At 36.9% G+C, this 21,581-nt stretch overlaps 1 protein-coding gene across 3 annotated transcripts in view; it reads right to left on the reverse strand.

Annotated features, from left to right (window-relative positions):
* Positions 1–835: 835 nt before the first annotated feature.
* Positions 836–21,581, reverse strand: part of slc2a13 (solute carrier family 2 member 13) — a 67,465-nt gene continuing 46,719 nt past the window's right edge. The window contains exons 5-11 of one of the 3 annotated variants that reach the window (XM_031899004.1): positions 19,658–19,821; positions 18,830–18,950; positions 16,002–16,127; positions 15,294–15,415; positions 12,159–12,311; positions 8,693–8,812; positions 836–1,270 (exon numbers count right to left, since the gene is read on the reverse strand). In XM_031899004.1, the coding sequence (XP_031754864.1) occupies positions 1,239–1,270; positions 8,693–8,812; positions 12,159–12,311; positions 15,294–15,415; positions 16,002–16,127; positions 18,830–18,950; positions 19,658–19,821 (838 nt within the window). In that variant the 3' untranslated portion in view covers positions 836–1,238. Of the gene's footprint in view, positions 1,271–6,440; positions 8,813–12,158; positions 12,312–15,293; positions 15,416–16,001; positions 16,128–18,829; positions 18,951–19,657; positions 19,822–21,581 lie in introns of those variants that run through there. The other 2 variants (XM_031899003.1, XM_004913004.4) reach the window with 2 other exon arrangements.

A 21,581-nucleotide genomic window follows, 5' to 3' on the forward strand; every position in this document is an offset into this window, starting at 1 on the left:
TTTTTATCAATTATTTTTTTACATGCCACACCGATACTGTAAGTGCAACCATGGCATGTATTTGAAGGCCCAGCTAACATTTGTAGTAAGGGAGGAGAGGGATCTATCAGACTCCTACAAGCTATTATAATTGCATGCTTACAAATTCAACAAAAACAGTTCAGTCTCTCTAATAAAAGTGCATTTGGTTTGCAATTCACCCATTGACGCTCCAGGAAAAATAAGGTTAAGAATTATGTGGTCTAGCACTTCTTATAAGGGCAATAAAATTAAAAAGAAGGTTCTGCTGTGCAATACAAGATGTCTAGTACATGCAATGGTGTCTGTTTGTTAAATGTTATAGGCAATGTAAAATGCAATGTCCCTTAGCCAGCTGTTTTATGCTATGAATTATATGCTTCATTTTACTATGAAAACTCATGCAGCACAGAATAGAGGGATAGAAGGCTGACCAAAAACGTAGAATTAACAGGCACTTTTATATGCAGGCACTGTAGATTCTACATTGTATGGCACTAGAATAGGAGTATATATTCTGTGTGTTTCACTTACCAGTTTGTTGTTTTAAAGAAAAAAGTTGTTGGGATGGTCATTCTGGATCTTACTGTGTTATGTTGGGTGCTGAAAGCCCTATGCCACTTTCATGACAAGAATGTATGTATTCGGTGTTTGTTGGCAGGCTGCCACAGCTCTTAGTGTTGGGCGCTAAAAGAGATGTAATACCTTAATTCCAGTATAACCAGAATAAGCACTGTACTACCTGCCCCTCTGCATTTGTACATCATCTGGACATCTGGCAACTGAAACCTAATACACAAAATAATCACAATAGCAATGTAATTAATGACTTTTATTCATTGTTTAAACAGAACACATTGTAACATATGTTGCAGAAACCATGACATCATTTTTATTTTTCAAAAAACAGCAACATTTGTATAAAACCCTTAAAAAGGGTTGGGCAGGGCACACTTTATCAAAATACATAAGTCAGAATTAGCAGAGATTTTGCATTTGTGTCAGTGTTGCTGATCCATTCAGAAGTGTTTATATTTTCTTAGAAATGCTAAAGAATGCTGTCGCTTCCCTGTGTTCATTCACGTGTGCCCCCTAATCATTCAGCCATGAAATCATTTACATTGGGTAATGGGAAACAGAGTCGAAACTTTTTGTTGTTAAACATAATGAACCTTCGCAGCAGCCATCAGAATGGATTTTTCACCAGTCGAATGGCAATATCACCCAGCACACATTGCCATTCTAACGGCATCTAGAAATTTAGAGAGAATGGAGAGGGGGATGCTTTATGAATTTTAATTAGATTTAGCTTTTATCATAACCTATTTTATATGGATGAAAACCAGTAAAGAATTTACCATTTAAATAACAGCTGATTTAACATTGTAAAGAGAATGCAGATGTGCTTCATAAGCATATAATGTTTAGTTAGGTTCCTGCTGTTACTTATAGATCATTGGTATTAGGTGTAAAGCTGTGCAATCCCTTGTTCCCCCTAGAATCTATACAAGCTGCAAACTAAAGGGGCTTGCCTCTTCTATCTTGTTTTCACTAGTCACTGTGCTTACCCCAGCTGTCACCTCTGTTCTTCTAATGAACAGAAATGCACAATCCAATATCAGTATTCAGATAAAAAGTGCCAATTATAGAAAGTTCTATCGGTAAGCCTCCACTAATTTAGTCATACTGCAAGCACATTCAAATAGAATCATGTGTAAGTGGGTGGAACACACAAGAATAGATATGGAAGGAGCCAATAGATGGCTCATTTTACCTTTTCATTGTTTTGCATCTTGATGCTTGTGAAAACAATATAATGTAACAATATGGATTTAAACAGAAATAACTTATTGGCTACAACCGATGCTGAACTTGGTCGCTGTTAGACTTCCATTTCATATTAGGTATAGTTGTAGCATTTCAGCTGTTATTAATGATAACAAATAACATCTTCAACAGTTACAGATAATAGTAATTGAGTACTGATTGCAGTTTCCCTTTCAAGGTTTGTTGACAAGGCTTTTAAATTATTAATCGAATCAAGTAAGATATAATGTTTTTAGTGCATGATATTTTATCTTAAAGGGCAACTCAAATAAGCTCTGTCAATAGGTTTACGTCACGTGGCATATGTAATGTAGTTTCTTTAGCCTCACAGATCTGTTGTACTTTTAGGCACTTACAGAACCTTTATGGCATGTATAAAACCTGTAAACAACATTTAAATCAGATGATTAGCTACCATTTAAAGGAACAGTAATACAAAAAAAAAAGTGGTTTAAAGTAATTAAAATATAATGTACTGTTGCCCTGCAGTGGTAGAACTGATCTGTTTGCTTATTAAACATGACTACAGTTTATATTAACAAGCTGCTGGGTAGCAATGGAGGCAACTGAAATAGGGCTAAAAGGCACAGGTTAATTAGCAGATAACAGAAAAGCTCTGTAGAACACCATTGTATTCTCCCTTTTCCAGCTTGCACAGCTACCTACATGGCTACACAGCAGCTTCTTTAGATAAACTATAGTAGTGTTTCTAAAGCAAATACACAACTTTTACCTGTGCAGGGAAACAGTACATTATATTGTAATTATTTTTAAAAAAATGTTGGTGTTCCTGTTCCTTTAATAACATTTTTCCATTACTATTTTTTCAAATGAAGGAACAGTGTACGCAGTGTGGCACTGTACGGGCTTGGATTATTTTCATTGTGTCTAAGTGCCAATGGCAGTGATATGTGGGGGATATAGATGATATTCCACTTAAAACTGAGGAAGTGCACAACTTATAACTACAGGTATAATGCAAAATATATTTTCTAAAGACAGTTTCCGTCATAAGCCACAGTTACAGTAAGAGACCTATGTTCCCAGTGTTAAGATCATTGCATCTGGTGTACTGCTGCCACAGTTTATTTTACTTTCCTTTATGGAGTTCAGGTTAGAAGGGACTTCTCTTTAGAAAACAGAAATACCATGACACTAACCAACATGTGCCTTTCTTAAATCCTTTCCTGCTGCTAAAATCTACTTAACTACAAGAATTACAGTGAAGTCCTCCATGTTAGCCTAGTCCAATATAAAAACTTTCCAATAACTACATATAAAAAGGCAAAGAGTTCTAGGACTGTTATAGATTTTATTTATTACAATTCTAAATAATTGTCATATAGTTTAGACATCATTGCACTTTGATACAAAACACCACAGTGCTGATAATTAGCACAAACTGTAAAAACTTTTCTACGTAAAACATAGAAGCAGTAGGATAAATCAGTTACTCTGACATGGTCTTGAAGGTATTTACACTGCAGGGACAGTTGTATCCTTTACAATGTACAGTAAGCCATAGGAGATTACTTCGCTGACATTAACACTGCCACAACTCAGTTCACTGGATTATGCTTACAATATCGTACACAAATTGGATAAGATATAGTAGGAAACAAGGAAAGTTTTTCATAAAAGCGCAACTTTTAAAAAACAGACCAAAAAAAACCAAAATGATTTTTATAGACAGCAGCTACATGTAAGCTAGAAATACCCGCAATAATATAGATTTGCCATAAAGCACACAATGTGAATTCTCTGCTTCTGGCCTGGTACATGAATAGTAAATATCACTTTAAGTACATGAACAAACAATCAATTATAGTTATATCTGTTTATTTAAACACACTAACAGCTGATATTTAGGTAAGCACATATTGAAAGAAACATGGATACACTGAGGTGCAGTGGGAGGTAATGACAGCTGGGAAGGGAATGACAGGAAATGTGTGTGTCATATGTCGATTAAGGTGGCCACAGACACAGTGGGAGTCATAACAAACACTGGGAAAATTTGAATATGGGCAGTTACCCATGGCAAGATGTTTGATTTCATTGTTCTACTTGCAGCTGCCTCAAAAAAGCTAATTGCTGATTGGTTGCTATGGGTTACTGCCCGGGTGCAAATTTGCTCAGTTTTTATAAATAAGTCCCTGTGACATAACTGAATATTTTAGCTGATTCTGCCCATTGCCAAGCCAGAGCTAGTTTTATAATATGCTTTGCAATCCTAACTGATCTGTCCAGGCAGAAACCTAGAGATGTTTCCCAGTGTCCTACAGTGGGGTATCAGCACATGAGTGCAATGAGGCCAAACTGTACTACAGATACCCTTTAGGCTAATGGGTGAATTGACTGAGGACCACCTGAAAATTGGTCTCAGAGTGGATCTTAAGGGCAATGACAGACAAGGAGATTAGTCGCCTGCAATATACTGCCTCCACCGTAGGCATATGCAGTGCAGATACTTCGTAATATTGCCCTTAGTTGCCTCTTGAGGAAAGTAGAAACTTCGGAAAGTAGCCGCGCCAGATATGTTTCCCCACAGTTGATTTCTAGCCGGTGGGAAGAAAACAATTTATTGTGGGTGTCAAAACATCCAGTGAGTCATTGCCTCAAACATGTTAACCCCTGGCTTTTAAAAAGTCGCATCTCAAAACAAAGTGACCTATTTATAAATATGCAACATTAATTTCATGTTAGAAAAAACATAAAGATATAAAATAATTGCATATTTATAAAGTGGTGGTGTACAAATTTAACTGGCATGTAAATTCCAAGTTTCATTTAAGAAAGTACATTTGCCACCACTGTGGAAGAAGCAGAAATCAGTTAAAATGAGAGTGGAATAAGGTGTTAAGCACCTTCTTTTATTGAAGTTTCATGCCTAACTGTAGTGTAAATTTCTATCATTTAATTATTATACATTTTAATTCTGTACCTCTTTTTTACCCTTCTTTAAATATTTGTTTCTTAAGCATTATAGCAAAATGCAAAAGCACATGTAAAGGTTCATGTCAAATGTGGGATTCCTTTGTAGATAACTGCCATGGGGAAAAGCTACCATTGACACTCCCTCTTGAACCAGCAGCCTGATGTAATAGCTATAGTTTACCCTATAATAGAAAGCAATGTTTAAATGTTTGGGGCATAGTTAAATAAATGTTTACTTCCTTTTTCCATTACAAGCTGAAGTAGAACAACATTTTGCTCAGCTGTATTTAGGGTTGGAAATACCAGCCTTCTTATTTAGTTAATAATGCAGCATTAGCTATGATTTGTACTGGGTAAGCTGGTATAGTCCCAGCCGGGTAGTAGCTCAGCTCTATGACATTATAGCACTGTGTGTATATATGGCTATGTGCCATTGTTCCTACTGCAGTGGCTATTCAGAGACAAAGTACTGTATTTATCATTTTTATACACTTAAGACCATAGCCGAGTTAATGTCACACTGTCAGGCTATAGTTCTTGGTTACGGGCAACAAAACATGGGGAGAAGCAGAGGTACAGGTGGCACAGGCATACAGGTTCCCATCAGTTCCACTGCCCTGAAAACTAATATTTTAGCATTATGTCACAAGGTCCCAAATATGATTTTATAGAGTCATCGAGTATACCTGCAATTCTTGCATATTAAAGAACAGACAACCTAATGTGCCATATATAAAGGGATGCATTTTATGTACAGAGATATAAAGACCCATTTATCAACATTCTGATTTTAGTGGTTTTAGAGTTTTTTGAAACAACAAAAAACTCATTTTCACTGAAATCTAGTTATTTATTTAAAGATCTGAATTGAAAACCCATGAATGAATTAAAATGCTGAATAAAAACAAACAGAATACGAAAACCTTTTTTTTTTAAAAAAAATAAAATTTCATGTGTTCACAAATAAAATAAAAACCTGAAAAACCACAAATAAAATAAAGAATGTTATAATTTGCCTAGCTCAGCTCCCACTGACATCTACATGACTGTGACAGCATTTAGATGACGTAATTTTGTCTTTTTTTCCCACTTAATAAACCACATATTTTTGAGTCTTTTTGTAATCAGGATAATCCATGATTTTAGCACTAAAAACCACAATTTGTGAAAAAGAAAAAGTACGAATGTTAGTAAATGAGCTCCATAGTATATTGTTTCGTTAAACATAAAGATATACAAGAAATGAATGTGTGTACCGTCTAGGCTAGTGATCCCCAACCAGAGGCTTACTAGCAACATGTTGTGCACCAACCCACCTTGGATGCCGCTCTAAGTGGCCTCAAAGCAGGTGCTTTTTAAAAAAAATTTCTGACTTGGAGGCAAGTTTTGGTTGCATAAAATCCAGGTGTACCGCCAAACAGAGCCTCCTGTAGGCTGCCTGTCCACATAGGGGCTGCCAAATAGCCAATTGCAGCCCTTTTTGGTACCCACAGGAACTTTTTTCATGCTTGTGTTGCTCCCCAACTCTTTTTATATTTGATAGTGGCTCATAGATAAAAAAAAGGTTGGGGACCCTTGCTGTAGGGAAATCTAGATACCTTTGAGTACCAGTCTGACTCCAACTCTCTCAAGTTGATTGTTTAGCTCTAATGTTATTCTATATTTTACAAAAGGAAGAAATGAAGCATTCATGGATCTTCCATGTTATTTGTCTCCAACAAGGACCCTTTAAATTACATTTATACTCAGAAGCTCAAAAGTGCTGATATAGAAAGGCAGTGCTTAAGCCTGGATGAATTCAGCTCTGACCCTCTTGTCACTATATCCTTGATGTGGAGCATGCTACCACCTATCCTATTTATCATTTTTGATGTGAGTGCTGACTATAGCAATTTAAGAATCATGGAAATAAGATTCTTAATACCATTGGATGATGCCAGATATGATTCTGCACCCCAGGCCACTTTGGTGCATAATTTCATAAATACACTACTTAATCAATTTAGGACAAGAAGTTGGTTATATGTGGTACTTATTTGATCTACAAATGTTTTGCCTGCAAACATTTAGATAGATCATGTGCATGTGACACATTTAGATATATAGGGGTCATAGTAGTAGGGGTGTGTGAAGTATGAATGGCCCTAAAAAAACAGATACAGCCTATCCTGGAAAAGTTTTAGAGGGTTGTCTCAGGGAAAACAATGCAGCATTTCATTATAAATATATAATGTCAAAAAGTTCTCACGTACATACAACACATTGAGCATACAACTATATTTATGTGAAAATGTACACTTTTGGTAGAAAAGTGTAGCGTGTTATATAGTAAGTTTGATTTCAGTAAATGGCAAACAATACAATAATAAATGTTAGTTTGGCAACACAGTTAATGTAAATGTGACAAACACTTTATATATACATATATATATTCAATCTCCAAATTGTATGTTAGTAATATTAGTGCCCCAGAGGTCTGTCCTCTGCAGAATCTGCTATATGTAGACAATTGTTTAAACTGTTTTTGAAAACAGGAGGTTTGAACATAAAAATAATATGCAAGTATGTACAGGTAGATAAAGCTGTGTCTGGAATCACCATTAAAAGCAAAGTAGAACAAAAAAAAGTTTCTACCATTAAATAAGATTATTGGCAACCACTGTCTCTCCTTCCATCTTAGTTTCCTTTATAACCCCTATCTGGCTTGTTTCATTATTTTCCTGTGTTTGTCACTTCACTACATACAGTATGTCTAGCATACAGATTCTCCAGCGTATTACTGGTTTACTTGCTTCTTTCCCTCTGTTCCCAAAAAGCTACTTACTCCACATTGTATTTCTTACCCGTATGGAACATAGCATGCTACATTAACCTGTGCATGTGGGAATAAGTTAGGCCTAAGTTTAGGATGATGTGAATAACAATACAATAAAGGGATACTGTACTCTTTTAGGCTCTGATCTAACTCATATTTATTTGTGAAACAAAAGAAACATATAAATAGTGAATTATCTTTATATAGACATCAGTAATCATTCTACACTACAAGGTACAATCTCACCTCCACATTTATAGAGAGAGATTTCCCCTCACTAAACTGCTATCTAAACTAACCCATGCAGTAGAGGCTTGCTTGGCATTAACAAAAGGCTTGAACTGATCTAAGGAGGAGCTACTAAAAATAAATTTTCCATTGGAATTGAAAATATATATGGTTTGTGCTTTTTGTTAGATTCCTACATTTTAGAAAGATTATTTTTTGCAGAAAATATTACATTTTGGAATGTTAAAAATATATACACAATATAAAAGTTTCCTGCCAAATACTCACATACTAGTTTTCACAGATAAAAAAAAAAGCAAATAAAAAAAAAAGTGCATGGAATTAGTTTTGATCGTGCACAGTTGACTATAACCACATTAGTTCAACTTATGGTATTAACAAAGGAAGACTTAGACAACTGCAAAGAACATTTCCGTAGCAGAACAAAATAAAAAAAAAAAAACCCATGAGAAACTGTAAAATAAACTGCAAAGTAATGTGCATTACCTGATGCAAATTACAATTTGGAGATTGTCTGAAAGCACACGGTATAACTTAAAGTAAACACGTAACCAAGTAAAATTTTTCTCTTTTACCCTTATCCGACTGAAAACAGCATTAAACATAGATAATATTGTTATTTAAAAAGTTCATTTTGAACTGTAGAAGGAACCAGACCAGAAGCAGGACTGTGAGGTCACCTATAGCTGCCCTTCCTTGGAAGGCTTTTAAATGATTAACATGCATCTGCAGAGGAAAATTATTCCACATCAGACGCATCATTGTCAGAGAGATGGTAATTACTTCCCTTTACTCTTATATATTCTATATACCTCCCCTCATCGGAATCAGAGGCACCACACGTACAGAGCCTGCTTTCAAATAAAGATTCAATTTCCTCCAGTTTCTTCCCTTTAGTCTCTGGAAGGCATCCATAAATAAATATGAGTCCCACACACGCTAATCCTGCATATAGGAAGAATGCTCCTGTAAAAGAGAAAAACAACCATCAGCATATATTTCATCTTGTAATTCAGCAAGACACATTATAATGGCAATTCTTTTCTTAAACAAACACTGTTCACAAAGAAATTAGCAAAACAACCATTACACTAATAAACTGTACCAGATACTAAAGGTAAATCAAAGCTCCCCCTTTCTGACATGAGCTCATTTACATACCCCCCAACTGTCCCGCTTTCTGCGGGACTGTCCTGGTTTTAATAACGCATCCTGCTGTCCCGGATAGTTCAATGAATGTCCCACATTTCCTTAATAGATTACGGAAATGCGGGACATTCATTGAACAATTCGGGACAGCGGGATGCGCTGGCTGGAGCCGGGCGCTCCTGCTCCTTATGCGGCGGCGACAGGTTGCACCCCGTGTGTATTTACGTCACACGTAAGCAACCTTATAAAAGGGCCTGTCGCCGCCGCAGAAGAAGCCGCCGAAAAAGAACAAGACGACTACTTCGGGGGGCACTGTCTATGGGTCAATGGGGGGCACTGTGTATGGGGGGTACCGTCTATGGGGGCACTGTGTATGGGGGGTACCATCTATGGGGGCACTGTGTATGGGGGGTACCATCTATGGGGGCACTGTGTTTGGGGGTACCGTCTATGGGGGCACTGTGTATGGGGGGTACCGTCTATGGGGGCACTGTGTATGGGGGGTACCGTCTATGGGGGCACTGTGTATGGGGGGTACCATCTATGGGGGCACTGTGTATGGGGGTACCGTCTATGGGGGCACTGTGTATGGGGGGTACCGTCTATGGGGGCACTGTGTATGGGGGGTACCGTCTATGGGGGCACTGTGTATGGGGGGTACCGTCTATGGGGGCACTGTGTATGGGGGGTACCGTCTATGGGGGCACTGTGTATGGGGGGTACCGTCTATGGGGGCACTGTGTATGGGGGGTACCGTCTATGGGGGCACTGTGTATGGGGGGTACCGTCTATGGGGGCACTGTGTATGGGGGGTACCGTCTATGGGGGCACTGTGTATGGGGGGTACTGTCCTTGGGGGTGAAGGGTTAACATGTTAACCCTTCAGGGGGCAATTTCTATGTGGACATTGTGTATGGGGGGTACTGTCTATGGGGGCACTGTCTATTGGGCCATTGGGGGCAAAACTGGTACATAGTTATAACTCACTTATAACCGACTGCCTTCTCTCTATATTTGTATTTTATGTAGGAGTTGCTATATTGTTTTCCTTAGGTAGTACAGTATGAGGGTATAGCACAGTCTGATCCTACTATTTCAACTATATAAAAGGAGTATTCACTATCTGAACTTCCAAATATAAATATATATTTTTCCCTCACAAACATACCTGATTCCAATCAGGTATGTTTAATCGGAAACCACACTAATCTCTCCCTTAATCGAATAAACCATTTACCAACTCAAAGTAAAGCAGCCCCTCCCTCACCTTGTTCTATTGTGCTGTGATGGATACTGGGATTTAAAATCCCTCTGCTTTCTACAGTGGGCAGTGTACGGATTCACTAGAAAACAGGAGGACTTCAAGAAAGAGAATCCATCACTTCTAAATGGAGCAAAGCGAGGCTGGGATTGCATTACACTGTACATTACATACATGAATACAGAGCTGCCTGCATTCGTCAGTGCTGTATTCTTAAAGTTATACAGACACCTGCTGTTGTGTTTTAATTTGTATCGGCTTAAAATTCCTTATAAAGTAAATCTGCAAAGTTTTTTTGCTTCATAATTATTGTAGCACGAATTACAGACCCACGGAGCAGCCATGTTTGTTCCCCTCTTCCGGGTTTTAATTTAAATGCCTCCCAAGTGAATAAATATGCCCAATCACAGACCTACAACGCCCCTTCTGCTTTCAGCCGGTGTGTGACAAGCTCAGCTCCGTTGTACATGTGTAATGGGGAGGGAGAGCCCTTAGAAGCAGGCAGGCACGGGAAAGCTTTAGCTGGCCTGCTATTTAATTTTTCGTGGGAAGAGCAGAGAGGGGGCACAGCCCTTTGAAGTAGGCAGGCAAAGGAAAGGTCTAGCCTGCCTGCTTTCTAGTTCACAATGCGATGCGAGGAGCGAGTGAGGGAGGGGGAACTCTTTGAAGCAAACGGCAAGCTGAATCCTCACAGTTTATGATGTAGTTCTTTTGACAGACTGAGAAGCTACAGTCGGGGTTGAGGATCTTCAGTAGGATTCGTGTAGAGAAACAGGACTTTTAGGAAAAAACAGTCAACATGACCTATAGGTAGGTCTGGAAGTAGGTTCATATTTTTATAAAAAAAAATGTTGGTATCAGTATCACTTTAAGAGGTGGTGAGAGGAGGCTGACACTACACTCTCTACCTTACACCAAATTTTTTATTTAGCTTTTGGTGCAGAGTGCAGCTAGACCCTGGACAGAAGTGCTTTTATAGGAGCACTAAAGGGAGCATATTTACATCCTTAGTGCTCTTGCAATTCTAACTCGGGTTGTTGTAAATGACCCCTAATGTGAAATCAGGTGCATAAGCTCTGCTTTAGATCTCAAGAGACGTAGCCACTCCATCCTCTAAGTTGCATCCTATTTAGAGAAGCAAGTTAGGGAGTGGGTGAGGACTCAGGCCACACCAGGGCTCTGTTCTTAACATCTGTCCAATGGCAGGCAGTAAAAATAGGATTGGCCTGCACCCCTTGTAACAAGCACAGTTCCAAACAACTTCACAAAATAAACTATAAATTTATTTGTAATGAGGCATTATTTTGGTTCCAGGGGGTTAAATCTGTGGAAACCAGGCCAGCATCCCTAAAAAATGTTTTAGTTCCAGCTGCCCACTCCCATACTTAACTTTTTGCCAATACAACTGGTCCTGACACAGTAACCGTCAGTTACACAGATGTACCAGAACCCTTGCAGAAGCGAGGGAAGAAAGGGGTCTGTAACTGAACATTGTACCAGGTGAGTTAACAGTCTGAGCCTCAATACAACTATAATAGCACTGGCCTTCTTAATGCCTAATAGATACACTGATACAGGTAGCACTACAGCATGCAAGTGCTTTTCTGCTACCTGCATTGGTGTATCTAAAGGCCAACAATATAGAAATACAGGCTGAAGGAGGTTATAGTGAATATAATTGCTTATACAAATCACACAGGCACCAGCACAATAAATAAAAATTGATACTGCTATTTAATAGCAGAGAGTGAAAAAGACCACATGGTTTTCACAGGTATAGAAATAATCAATTGTAGCATAACAGAAATTATGTATGTATATGGAAAGTATAATTCTGTTTTAAAAAGAAAAAAATTAAATATTTATTTCACCAGAATATATGTTTTCAATTGATTTTCTTACCATAATATGTGAGATACTCAGCTGTGTGTAAAAATGTGAGTGAAATCAGAACATTACAAATCCAATTCACTCCAGATGAACATGCATTTCCTGTACTTCTAGCCCACAAAGGATAGATTTCAGAATTCACAGTCCATGGCATTGGTCCCATTCCTAAAAATATATGAAAAATACATTTTACACCAGGCAATGGGGTAAAACACGGACTGATAAAAATTTTATATATTTACAGTTACAGTAACAAGAAAAAGTAGAAATGGGTGAGATTTTCATCAGTGAGCTTGTTTACTGACAATATATAGAGCTGGTTTATTTGTTTGGTGAAATGCATATAAATGAAACATTCATTCACAACCCCACCTCTCAGGAGAAAAAGCATAAGTCTACATTTTGTACATAACTAGTATAACACATTTTTCCCATTTGTAACACGCTGTGCAACTAATTCATTAAAAGGGAACTCCATCCAAACATAACTTAAGCTTTTTGAAAAGTAAACATGATTTTTAATGTAATAATATGACTGAACTGTTACCCAAGCCTAGCCTGCTGATCTGGCTGACTACATTGAGACAGTAGTCAAGTGTCCTTAGCCTGCATCCTCCAAATCCCACAATTCCATGCGGGAAAGGAACATCACAGTGCAATGCATTGTGAGTTATGTAGTTTCTGCATGCTGTCTGTAAGCTGTGAAGAAGTTGTTACAATTTGTAACTCTAATGTTTTAGTCCCTCCTCCCAGCCAGGATTTCAAATGATGCAAAAAGAGAAGAACTATTGTGCAACTGGATTTCAGCATATGAAAATGGAATTTATTTATACTTTTTAAAGGAACAGATTACAGTGATATGTATATGAGGGGTTTCTGTGTTGTGTGTGGCTTTTTAACAAATTTTAGTTCAGAAGCCAGAGTTCCCCTTCAAAGTGCATACAGCTGAACCAGAGTACAACAGAAATCAGTTGAAATGTTAATAAATAAAGTAGTACAGTTATAGATATATGCTCGGGACCTGAGTTTTTCCAAATAACAGATCTTTTGGTAATTTGGATCTCTACTAAAAAAATAATTTAAAGGAGAAGGAAAGTAATTTTGGTATTTTGCTGCTAATAAATTCACCACATTAGTGCCACCTAGAACAGCCCTAGTAAAGAGCCCTAGAAGGTTTCTCCATTTGCTTAACACAGGAGCTTTTTTTTTTAAATAGCTTCCTGTTTGCAGACTAGCCATTATAGCTCAGATCACACATTTCTTAGGGAGGGGGGAGTGAGTTCTTAGCCTTCTAATGGGAATGAGAACTGCCCTGGCCAAAGGAATTAAGGATTTTTTTGAGAGAGGAAGTCAGATGCTTGAACAACATGTTCCAAAAAAAGGAGACAAGAAATCCTGTGTTTCTTTTGATAGAGGACTCAGTGCAGTGTTTCTGTAAGTGCTTATGGCTGTATTTACATAGACCTTTTTGATAAAGCTTACTTAGTTTTTACCTTTCCTTCTCCTTTAAAATTAAACCCAATAGAATTGTTTTGCCTCCAATAAGGATTAATGATATTGTAGTAAGAATCAAGTACAAGGAACTGTTTTTTTACCACAGAGAAAAAGGAAATCATTTTTTAAAATCTAAATTATTTGATTAGAAGGAAGTCTATGGGAGATGGCCTTTTTGTAATTTTGAGCTTTCTGGATAATGGATCTCATACATGTGATACTATCTACAAATTTTCTTTCTAAGGGATTATCCAGATGAGCAATAACGTGAGTTGGGTGTTTGTTACCTACCCATGAGACCATATCATATGGCCCACAAAATGTCCAGTGTGCCATTGTCCAAAAAGCAAAAGGGTGGTTCACACTTTTAACTTCTTAAATCACCCATACCTAGGGTTGCCACCTGGTCAGCATTTTACTGGCCTGGTTGGTGAAAATTATGCTTTATGCCAATGTTACTAACAGGGGAAAAAGATAATACAGGAAGGCTGGTATTTTTTCCAGAACAGGTGGCCTAGCCATACCTGGGATCTATAGGTTTTTTTGACATTGGTGTTAGGGATATATTTATCATGCTGTGTAAAAAGTGGAGTAAAACATTACCGGTGATGTTGCTCATAGCAGCCAATCAGATGCTTTGCTTAGATTTTCTAACTGTTGAAATCGAATTGCTGATTGGTTGCAACATCACCAATAATGATGCACTCCACTTTTTTCACAGCATGATAATTATACCCCTTAGCTACAGTGCAATTACTTACTGCAGTAATTTGGAAAGGAAATTGTCTGCCAGCCAAAAACAGAGAGAATACAGTAGTAATCCTGAACCACAATAAATTCTATGAGCTTTTTAGATATAAGCACTTTAAGGATTATTTTTAATAGGCAATACAAGTTCTTTATAAGGGGAAAAAAGAAAAAAAGACAGGCAACGCAAAACATCACTTCAGAGCTGAAAAACAAACACTTGTAAGGAAATTTAGACACAGGATTCATCCATCTTGTACACTGGAGAAATAATGATGTCTGATTGTCCATCCAGTGTAACACAACAAAGAAGGGTTCTGGTTTAGTTCAAGGAAATGTTCTGGCCACTGTATTACTTCCTAGAAATATACATTTACTGAAGAGTTTGTTTAATTAATTAAGTAAATAATTAATCCACTGTCATTTCTTGGAAAAAGTTTAAGAGAATTATTTTATTGCAAACTTGGAATTAACACTTTTTATAATCAATAGACAGTCTTTACATAGGCAACAACAGAAGCGTTCCATCAACTAGTAATGTGACGAACAAGTATTTCCAAGCATATGGCCGATTATCCAATACACAGCATATTTATAAAATGGCTGCAATATGGGAAATTATAACCCAAATTGAATTTAAATTTAGTTAGTGGCATGTATATTTTTAAAAGCATACTGACATGTTCCTGTTAATAACGATGATCTGACATTTTTGCTAGCAATCTTGTTAGTGACACTGCCAGCTAGGCATTTTATTGATGTGTACCACTTCATTACAAAAGCTGCAGGGAGCTTTAAAATCAATTTTATACCTTAAGCTTTAGAGGGCGATTAAATAATAGATTTTCCCAAGTTTGCTTTATAGTAGACCAGCTATGATGTTTATTATGAAATCATAGCTCTTACCTGGTGCAAAGAAAACCAAATACAAAATGAGGCCTAAAAGTGCAGTCCAAGAGTATGAAGTGGGACAGTAGTTATAAGCCCAAATGGAGCCCCCTGCTTTGGATTTGGTTTCATTCATACATCTGTAAGAGACAAAATGCAACAATCAACAAAAAAACTAAAATTACTGATACCTCAGCAGTGGGTTTCAGACTTTTTCAGTGCATGCCTACCTCTAATTTCCAACATTTCATCACACTCCCCAGCTAATAGGAAGGTTCCATATACTTAAAAAATTGCTTTATTGGCCATAATTCCAAGAATATATAGGATATTCAAGCATAACTGACCTTTTAATGGAGCATTTAAAAAATGTTATTGGCAACCCCCAAATTCTAACTAGGCTTCAGGATAGGCACCATTAGGTCCTGACCTCAGCACTATGCAATGGAAACCACTGTATTACAGTAATACATTAATAACATGTACACATCCTCAGAAATACGATTTAAAGAGATACTGACACCAGAAATTAAAACATTGTATGAGCTTTTACATTTCGCAATAAAGGTATTTTTGCTTTTGTTTATGCTTTCACATTACCTATCCTGTCCCCCTCTATGAGGGGGCTGCCATATTTGTGCATCAGTAGTCTATTAGCATTAGAAACTATAACTTTAATTTTATAACTATAATTTTAAAAGACACAAAGATTTAAGGGTACTTTACCTTCCCCATGCAGCTCTGTCAGTAGATTCTGTGTTTACAGGGATGCATGAAGAGTCAACTATACTTGAGCCATTCTTCTTATAGCAAAACCCACAGTTGGGATCTAACATACATTTGTTACAATAACTGTAAAACAAAACAAACATTTGACTTGCAATATAGTCTGCCTTCCCACACCTTCAGACATAGACACAGTCCTCTCGCACTTCAGTGTAAGAGCCATTGATTCTATGATCTAGAGTGCATGAAGGGTTATAGGGAATCATTTTTAACTAGGCCAGAAATGACACACCCCCTGTTTTAACTAATCAGAAGAGCTCAACGCAACTACCAAAAAGGTGTAATTACTAGAAGGAAATATCATACTGCAAGCTTTTATGACTCAGCTGTCATATCTTTAGGTGAAGACCAAACAAACAATCCAGAATATACCAGGCACACATTTCTACATGTCAAGTATAGACATTTACATTGTTATTAAATCCAAGGACATGTTTTGGATTGTCATTTAGATAATGAGAAAGAAAAGTCTATGGCCTATTTAAATTATATAATATATATATTATAAAATCTACCTATACAGTCAATTTACTGTGAATTGTAAAAGGGGATTACTCCAATTATGTTAAACCTTTTTTTCTACTTATTAAATGCTTTTACGAGTTTGCAGGGTTTTGTCTAATTCTGCTCTCTATGAATTTTAGTGCCATTATTTTAAAAGCTGAGATTCTTTGACCTGGAGAGTTAAAAGTGCTTTGCAGCTGGAAATCCTGATTTTCTTTTCTTTACATGTAGCATTGTGTTAATTTTTTGTAAACCTCCCACCCCATAACTGTGGAGCTTTTAAAGAGGATGTTCACAGTACAATTATGTAGACCAATTATGAAGACAGTGGTATGTCAAAATGTTAAAACAAATTAGTGTGTTTGGAAAAAAGTTTCACAAAAATTAGACTGAATTGTAAATTATTGTGAATCTCCATTCTATGGAGGAAAATAGAAAGGGAATTTAAAAAGTCTCTAGGCCTTGGCCAAGTTCACTAGTGGAAACATAATAATGTGGGATTAAAAAATATACACAGAAAGTTTAGGAGATCAAAACAACATGCGGCAACAGTATTTCGAAGAAGCACATTTTGGTCCAATGTTGAACATACTGAGTTGATTGTGTCCCTAACACATAGGGGGGCACATTCATCAATGTACGATTGAGTCTGAATACAAAAAAGTCATATTTTTTCTAAGTTTTAGAACTGTGCGTATTTTATGCAATTTTTTTTGTAATTTGCGCATCTTTTTTGTACTTTGCAACAATTTGTGCGATAAAATCGTATTTGTGGCAATGATTACGAAAGTTTTGCATTCATTCAAGCTTTGGTGTCGTGACTTTCCTTGGGCCAGGTTGGAGCTGCAGAGGGCCATTGAGTCCTATGGGAGGCTTCCAAAATCATGCACAGAAGGATCAAAGTCAAAAAAGGTTTTCCCACCGTTTACGGTGGGGCCATTCCCAAGCGATCGTTTCAATATGAAAATTTCGGAACATTCGGATCGTAACTACGAAATTTTCGTATTCAAACGAAAATAATTTTTAAGACATTTGAGATCATCAGAAATGATCGGATTTCTGGATTCGGATTCGTACCTTAGTGAATCAGCCCCATAGTATACTACCATTCTGTAACATAATGCTTTGTAACATTATTAACACTGGAATTAAATCAATGCATTTTATGGATCTGATAATCTAGGGGGCTTGAGTGGAGTTTTGATCTGCATACTTTTGACAATTCAAACACAATACAGTACCTAACAAAAAAAAAAACAACACACTGGAAATATTATAAACTGCAATTCTACTTCATTTACTGGATAGTCCATGCACTAAACAAAGTGTATTTGCAGTGTTATTGAAATTTCAGATACCGAAAGTCGTTTGAGGTAAATAGATAAGCTTTATTAGACATGTACGTGGGTTCTGAGCAAAAGATAGTCAGAACTACAGAACAAAGACAGCACAGGGTTTATATAGACTTTGTGACAGTAGCATATAAGAAACCTATGAGCATAGGGGTTAACAGTTTACCACTGTACACTCATAGAAATATCTGTTCACAGAAAACGAGGTCTTTGCCAAATAAGTTTTTCTGTCTTCAAGGCCATAAGCTGACATAACTAAGGCTAGCTGGAGAACAGAATCCTTTAGTCGGGGGGGGGCGTGAATCTGTACACACAGAATTTATTCTTTATCAGCAGTTTACGACACAAAGTAATGCCAAAGTGTGGATTTCTATAAACTATATTGGACTGTGTATTAGAAGAAACACAGAGGATGTTCTGTTCTGTTCTGTTCTGTTATTATAAAATCCAATAAAAATGCAGCCTTCCTCTAGTTTCTGCATGGTACAATGTCTATAAGAGTATAACATGATTTTCTATTGCATCTCTAAGATAAAACAGTACATTTATATAGTTCTAATTAAAGTTTTGCCTGTGAAGGGAATAAAGACTTCTCTAGCGAAAAGGAAACTGTAACATTATTGTGATTTCAATAACTAAGGTTGATGAAAGTGCTCATTAAATTTAAGGATACAGGATGCAGAAATGTATTTTTTTGTTGCTTTTTCTCCCCTACAATTTGCTTTGGCTAAAGTTGAGGATGTCAATGTAACCACAGAGCAGCAGGCAGCATCCTCTGATGTAAGTCATAACACAAGAGCCACCTGTTACCGTGGCTACAGTGAGCAATGGGGGTTCAATTATGAAAGATACAAATAGCAGTTCAATATATCTGCTTGCGGATATATAGATATATGAATTAAGAAATCTCACCTATATTGTGTGCAAGTAGAATTCGGACCTGAAGGATCACCTGGTGTAAATGTAACAGGTGGTGATACCTGAGCAGACAACAAGAAACCCAAAGCAAGGACAAAAAGGGCAACTGTGGTACCTATGGCAATAAGATATGAAATTGTGATACATGAAAAACATGACCTTATATAAGTATAAAAACCTGCATTTTTGTGCAGCACAAACTAAATAGTAATAATAAGGTTCAATGCCAATAAAAATGATCTTCCTCAGAACTTTTACCTTTCCTTTTTACATTCTTTTTTCAGCTTCACTATCTGATCTTGATTAAAGTAGTCTATATTACTACACAATTAGTCTACACTACTTGCCCTTGCAGTGTTTTGCAGACAGTAACATTCTCTGATAGCACAGCTTCACTGATATTCAATGCTTCCAATCTCATGCAGATTATCAAATACCAGACAAAATCAGAATTCAGCTGGCCAGCTTCTGAAAACATCATAATTGGATTTAAACTAAATCCTACATTTATTGGATATGCAAATTGTGCCATTTTCAAACATTATTGTCTGTATTATTACATTTTCTTAGCTTACATTTTATGAGTCTACATTTACAGGAATACATTATGCATTTGCTAAATGATAACTAGAGTATATAACTAGCAATCTAGGTTCCTCTTGTCAAATACACAGACCACTCTCCTGGTAAAATGTGAAACAGTTGCCAAGTATTGGAAATTATTTTCCCCAAAGGGTCTTCATAAAGTATATCAGTGTACTGTGCATGTACAAGTACTTGATTTATCAAACAGAAAACATAATTTCCATACAAATCCCATACCTGTAAGACTTCCAAGTGTGAGTTTTCTTCTGCCAAGTTTTTCAACTAGCCATACCCCGAGTAGTGTAAAACTAAAATTAGTAAAAGCTGTAACAGCAGCAAGCCAAATGGCAAGTCTGTCATCATCCACGCCAGACATCTGCAATATGGTAGCACTGTAGTACCTGGAATACACAACAGGAAAGATAATTATGTGATAAAACAAAATGTCTATGGCTTTTCTGGGGCTTGTAGGATACAAAGCAGATTGAACACAAAGTTTATCTCCTGCAGACTGAACACATGTGGAATAGCCAAGTAGCTGTTAAAGGGGTAGTTCACTTATTAACTTTTAGCATGTTATAGAAGGTTCTAAGCTGCTTTTCAGTTGGTCTTCATTACTCGGTTTTTTTTTATAGCTTTTGAATTATGTGTCTTATTCTTCTGACTCTTTCCAACTTTTAAATGGGGGTTGCTGACCCCAGCAGCTAAAATACTATAGCCCTGTAAGGCTACAATTTTATTGTTACTTTTTATTACTTATTTTTCTATTCAGGTCCTCTCCTATAAATATAAAATTCGCTTCCTGGTTTCTAAGATAATTTGAACCCTAGAAACCAGATAACTGCTGAAATTCCAAACTGAACAAAAAGTAAAATAAAATTAATTAAAAAAAACAAAAACACAAATAATAAAAAATTAAACCCAACTGCAAATTGTCTCAGAATATTACTCTGTACATCTTACAAAAAGTTAACTCAAAGTTTAACAACTCCTTTAAGATGCATGCTGCATACAAAGGATTACAGCCCTGTAGAAAGGATCATAATTAAATGTTAATTAGCCATTATGTAGAAATGTGTGTCAACTTTTTAAATGGTTGTTTTGGCACATTAAAAAAATGGATTGTTAACAATTTTCTTTAGCATGCAACAAGTTTAGGTACAACCTGACCTAAAACTGCATTAGTAATTGTCACATCTGAAACAATTTCCACCTGCAGTTTAGCTTCAAATACAAAAAGCCTTCAATCTTACATGTCACCTCTTAATCCCAATACTGCAAGACCTACAGTGGATATAAAAAGTCTACACACCCCTGGTAAAATGTCAGGTTCCTGTGCTGTACAAAAATCAGACAAAGATAAATCATTTCAGATCTTTTTCAACTTTTTTCAACTGAAATCTTTTAGGCGGCGGGAAGAAAACCAAAAAACTAAAATAATGTGGTTGCATAAGTGTGCACACCCTTAAACTAATACTTTATTGAAGCAACTTTTGATTTTATTACAGCACTCAGTCTTTTTGGGTATGAGTCTATCAGCATGGCACATTTTGACTTTGCAAGATTTGCCCACTCTTCTTTGCAGAAAAACTCCAAATCTGTCACATTGTGAGGGCATCTCCTGGGCACAGCCCTCTTCAGATCACCCCTCTGTCTGGGCCATTCCGAAAATTTTATCTTCTTCCAGTGAAGCCATTCCTTTGTTGATTTGGATGTATGCTTTGGGTCGTTATCATGCTGAAAGATGAAGTTCCTCCTCATGTTCAGCTTTCTAGCAGAAGCCTGAAGGTTTTGTGCCAATATTGACTGGTATTTGGAACTGTTCATAATTCCCTCTATCTTAACTAAGGCCCCAGTTCCAGCTGAAGAAAAACAGCCCCAAAGCATGATGCTGCCACCACCATGCACTGTGGGTATGGTGTTCTTTTGGTGATGTGCAGTATTGTTTTTGCACCAAACATATTTTTTGGAATTATGGTCAAAAAGTAAAACCTTGGTTTCATCAGACCATAACACCTTTTCCCACATGCTTTTAGGAGACTTCAGATGTGTTTTTGCAAAATATAGCTTGGCTTGGATGTTTTTCTTTGTAAGAAAAGGCTTTCGTCTTGCCACTCTACCCCATAGCCCAGACATATGAAGAATATGGTATACTGTTGTC

Source organism: Xenopus tropicalis, chromosome 3 (assembly GCF_000004195.4).
Source record: "Xenopus tropicalis strain Nigerian chromosome 3, UCB_Xtro_10.0, whole genome shotgun sequence".
Lineage (NCBI taxonomy): Eukaryota > Metazoa > Chordata > Amphibia > Anura > Pipidae > Xenopus > Xenopus tropicalis.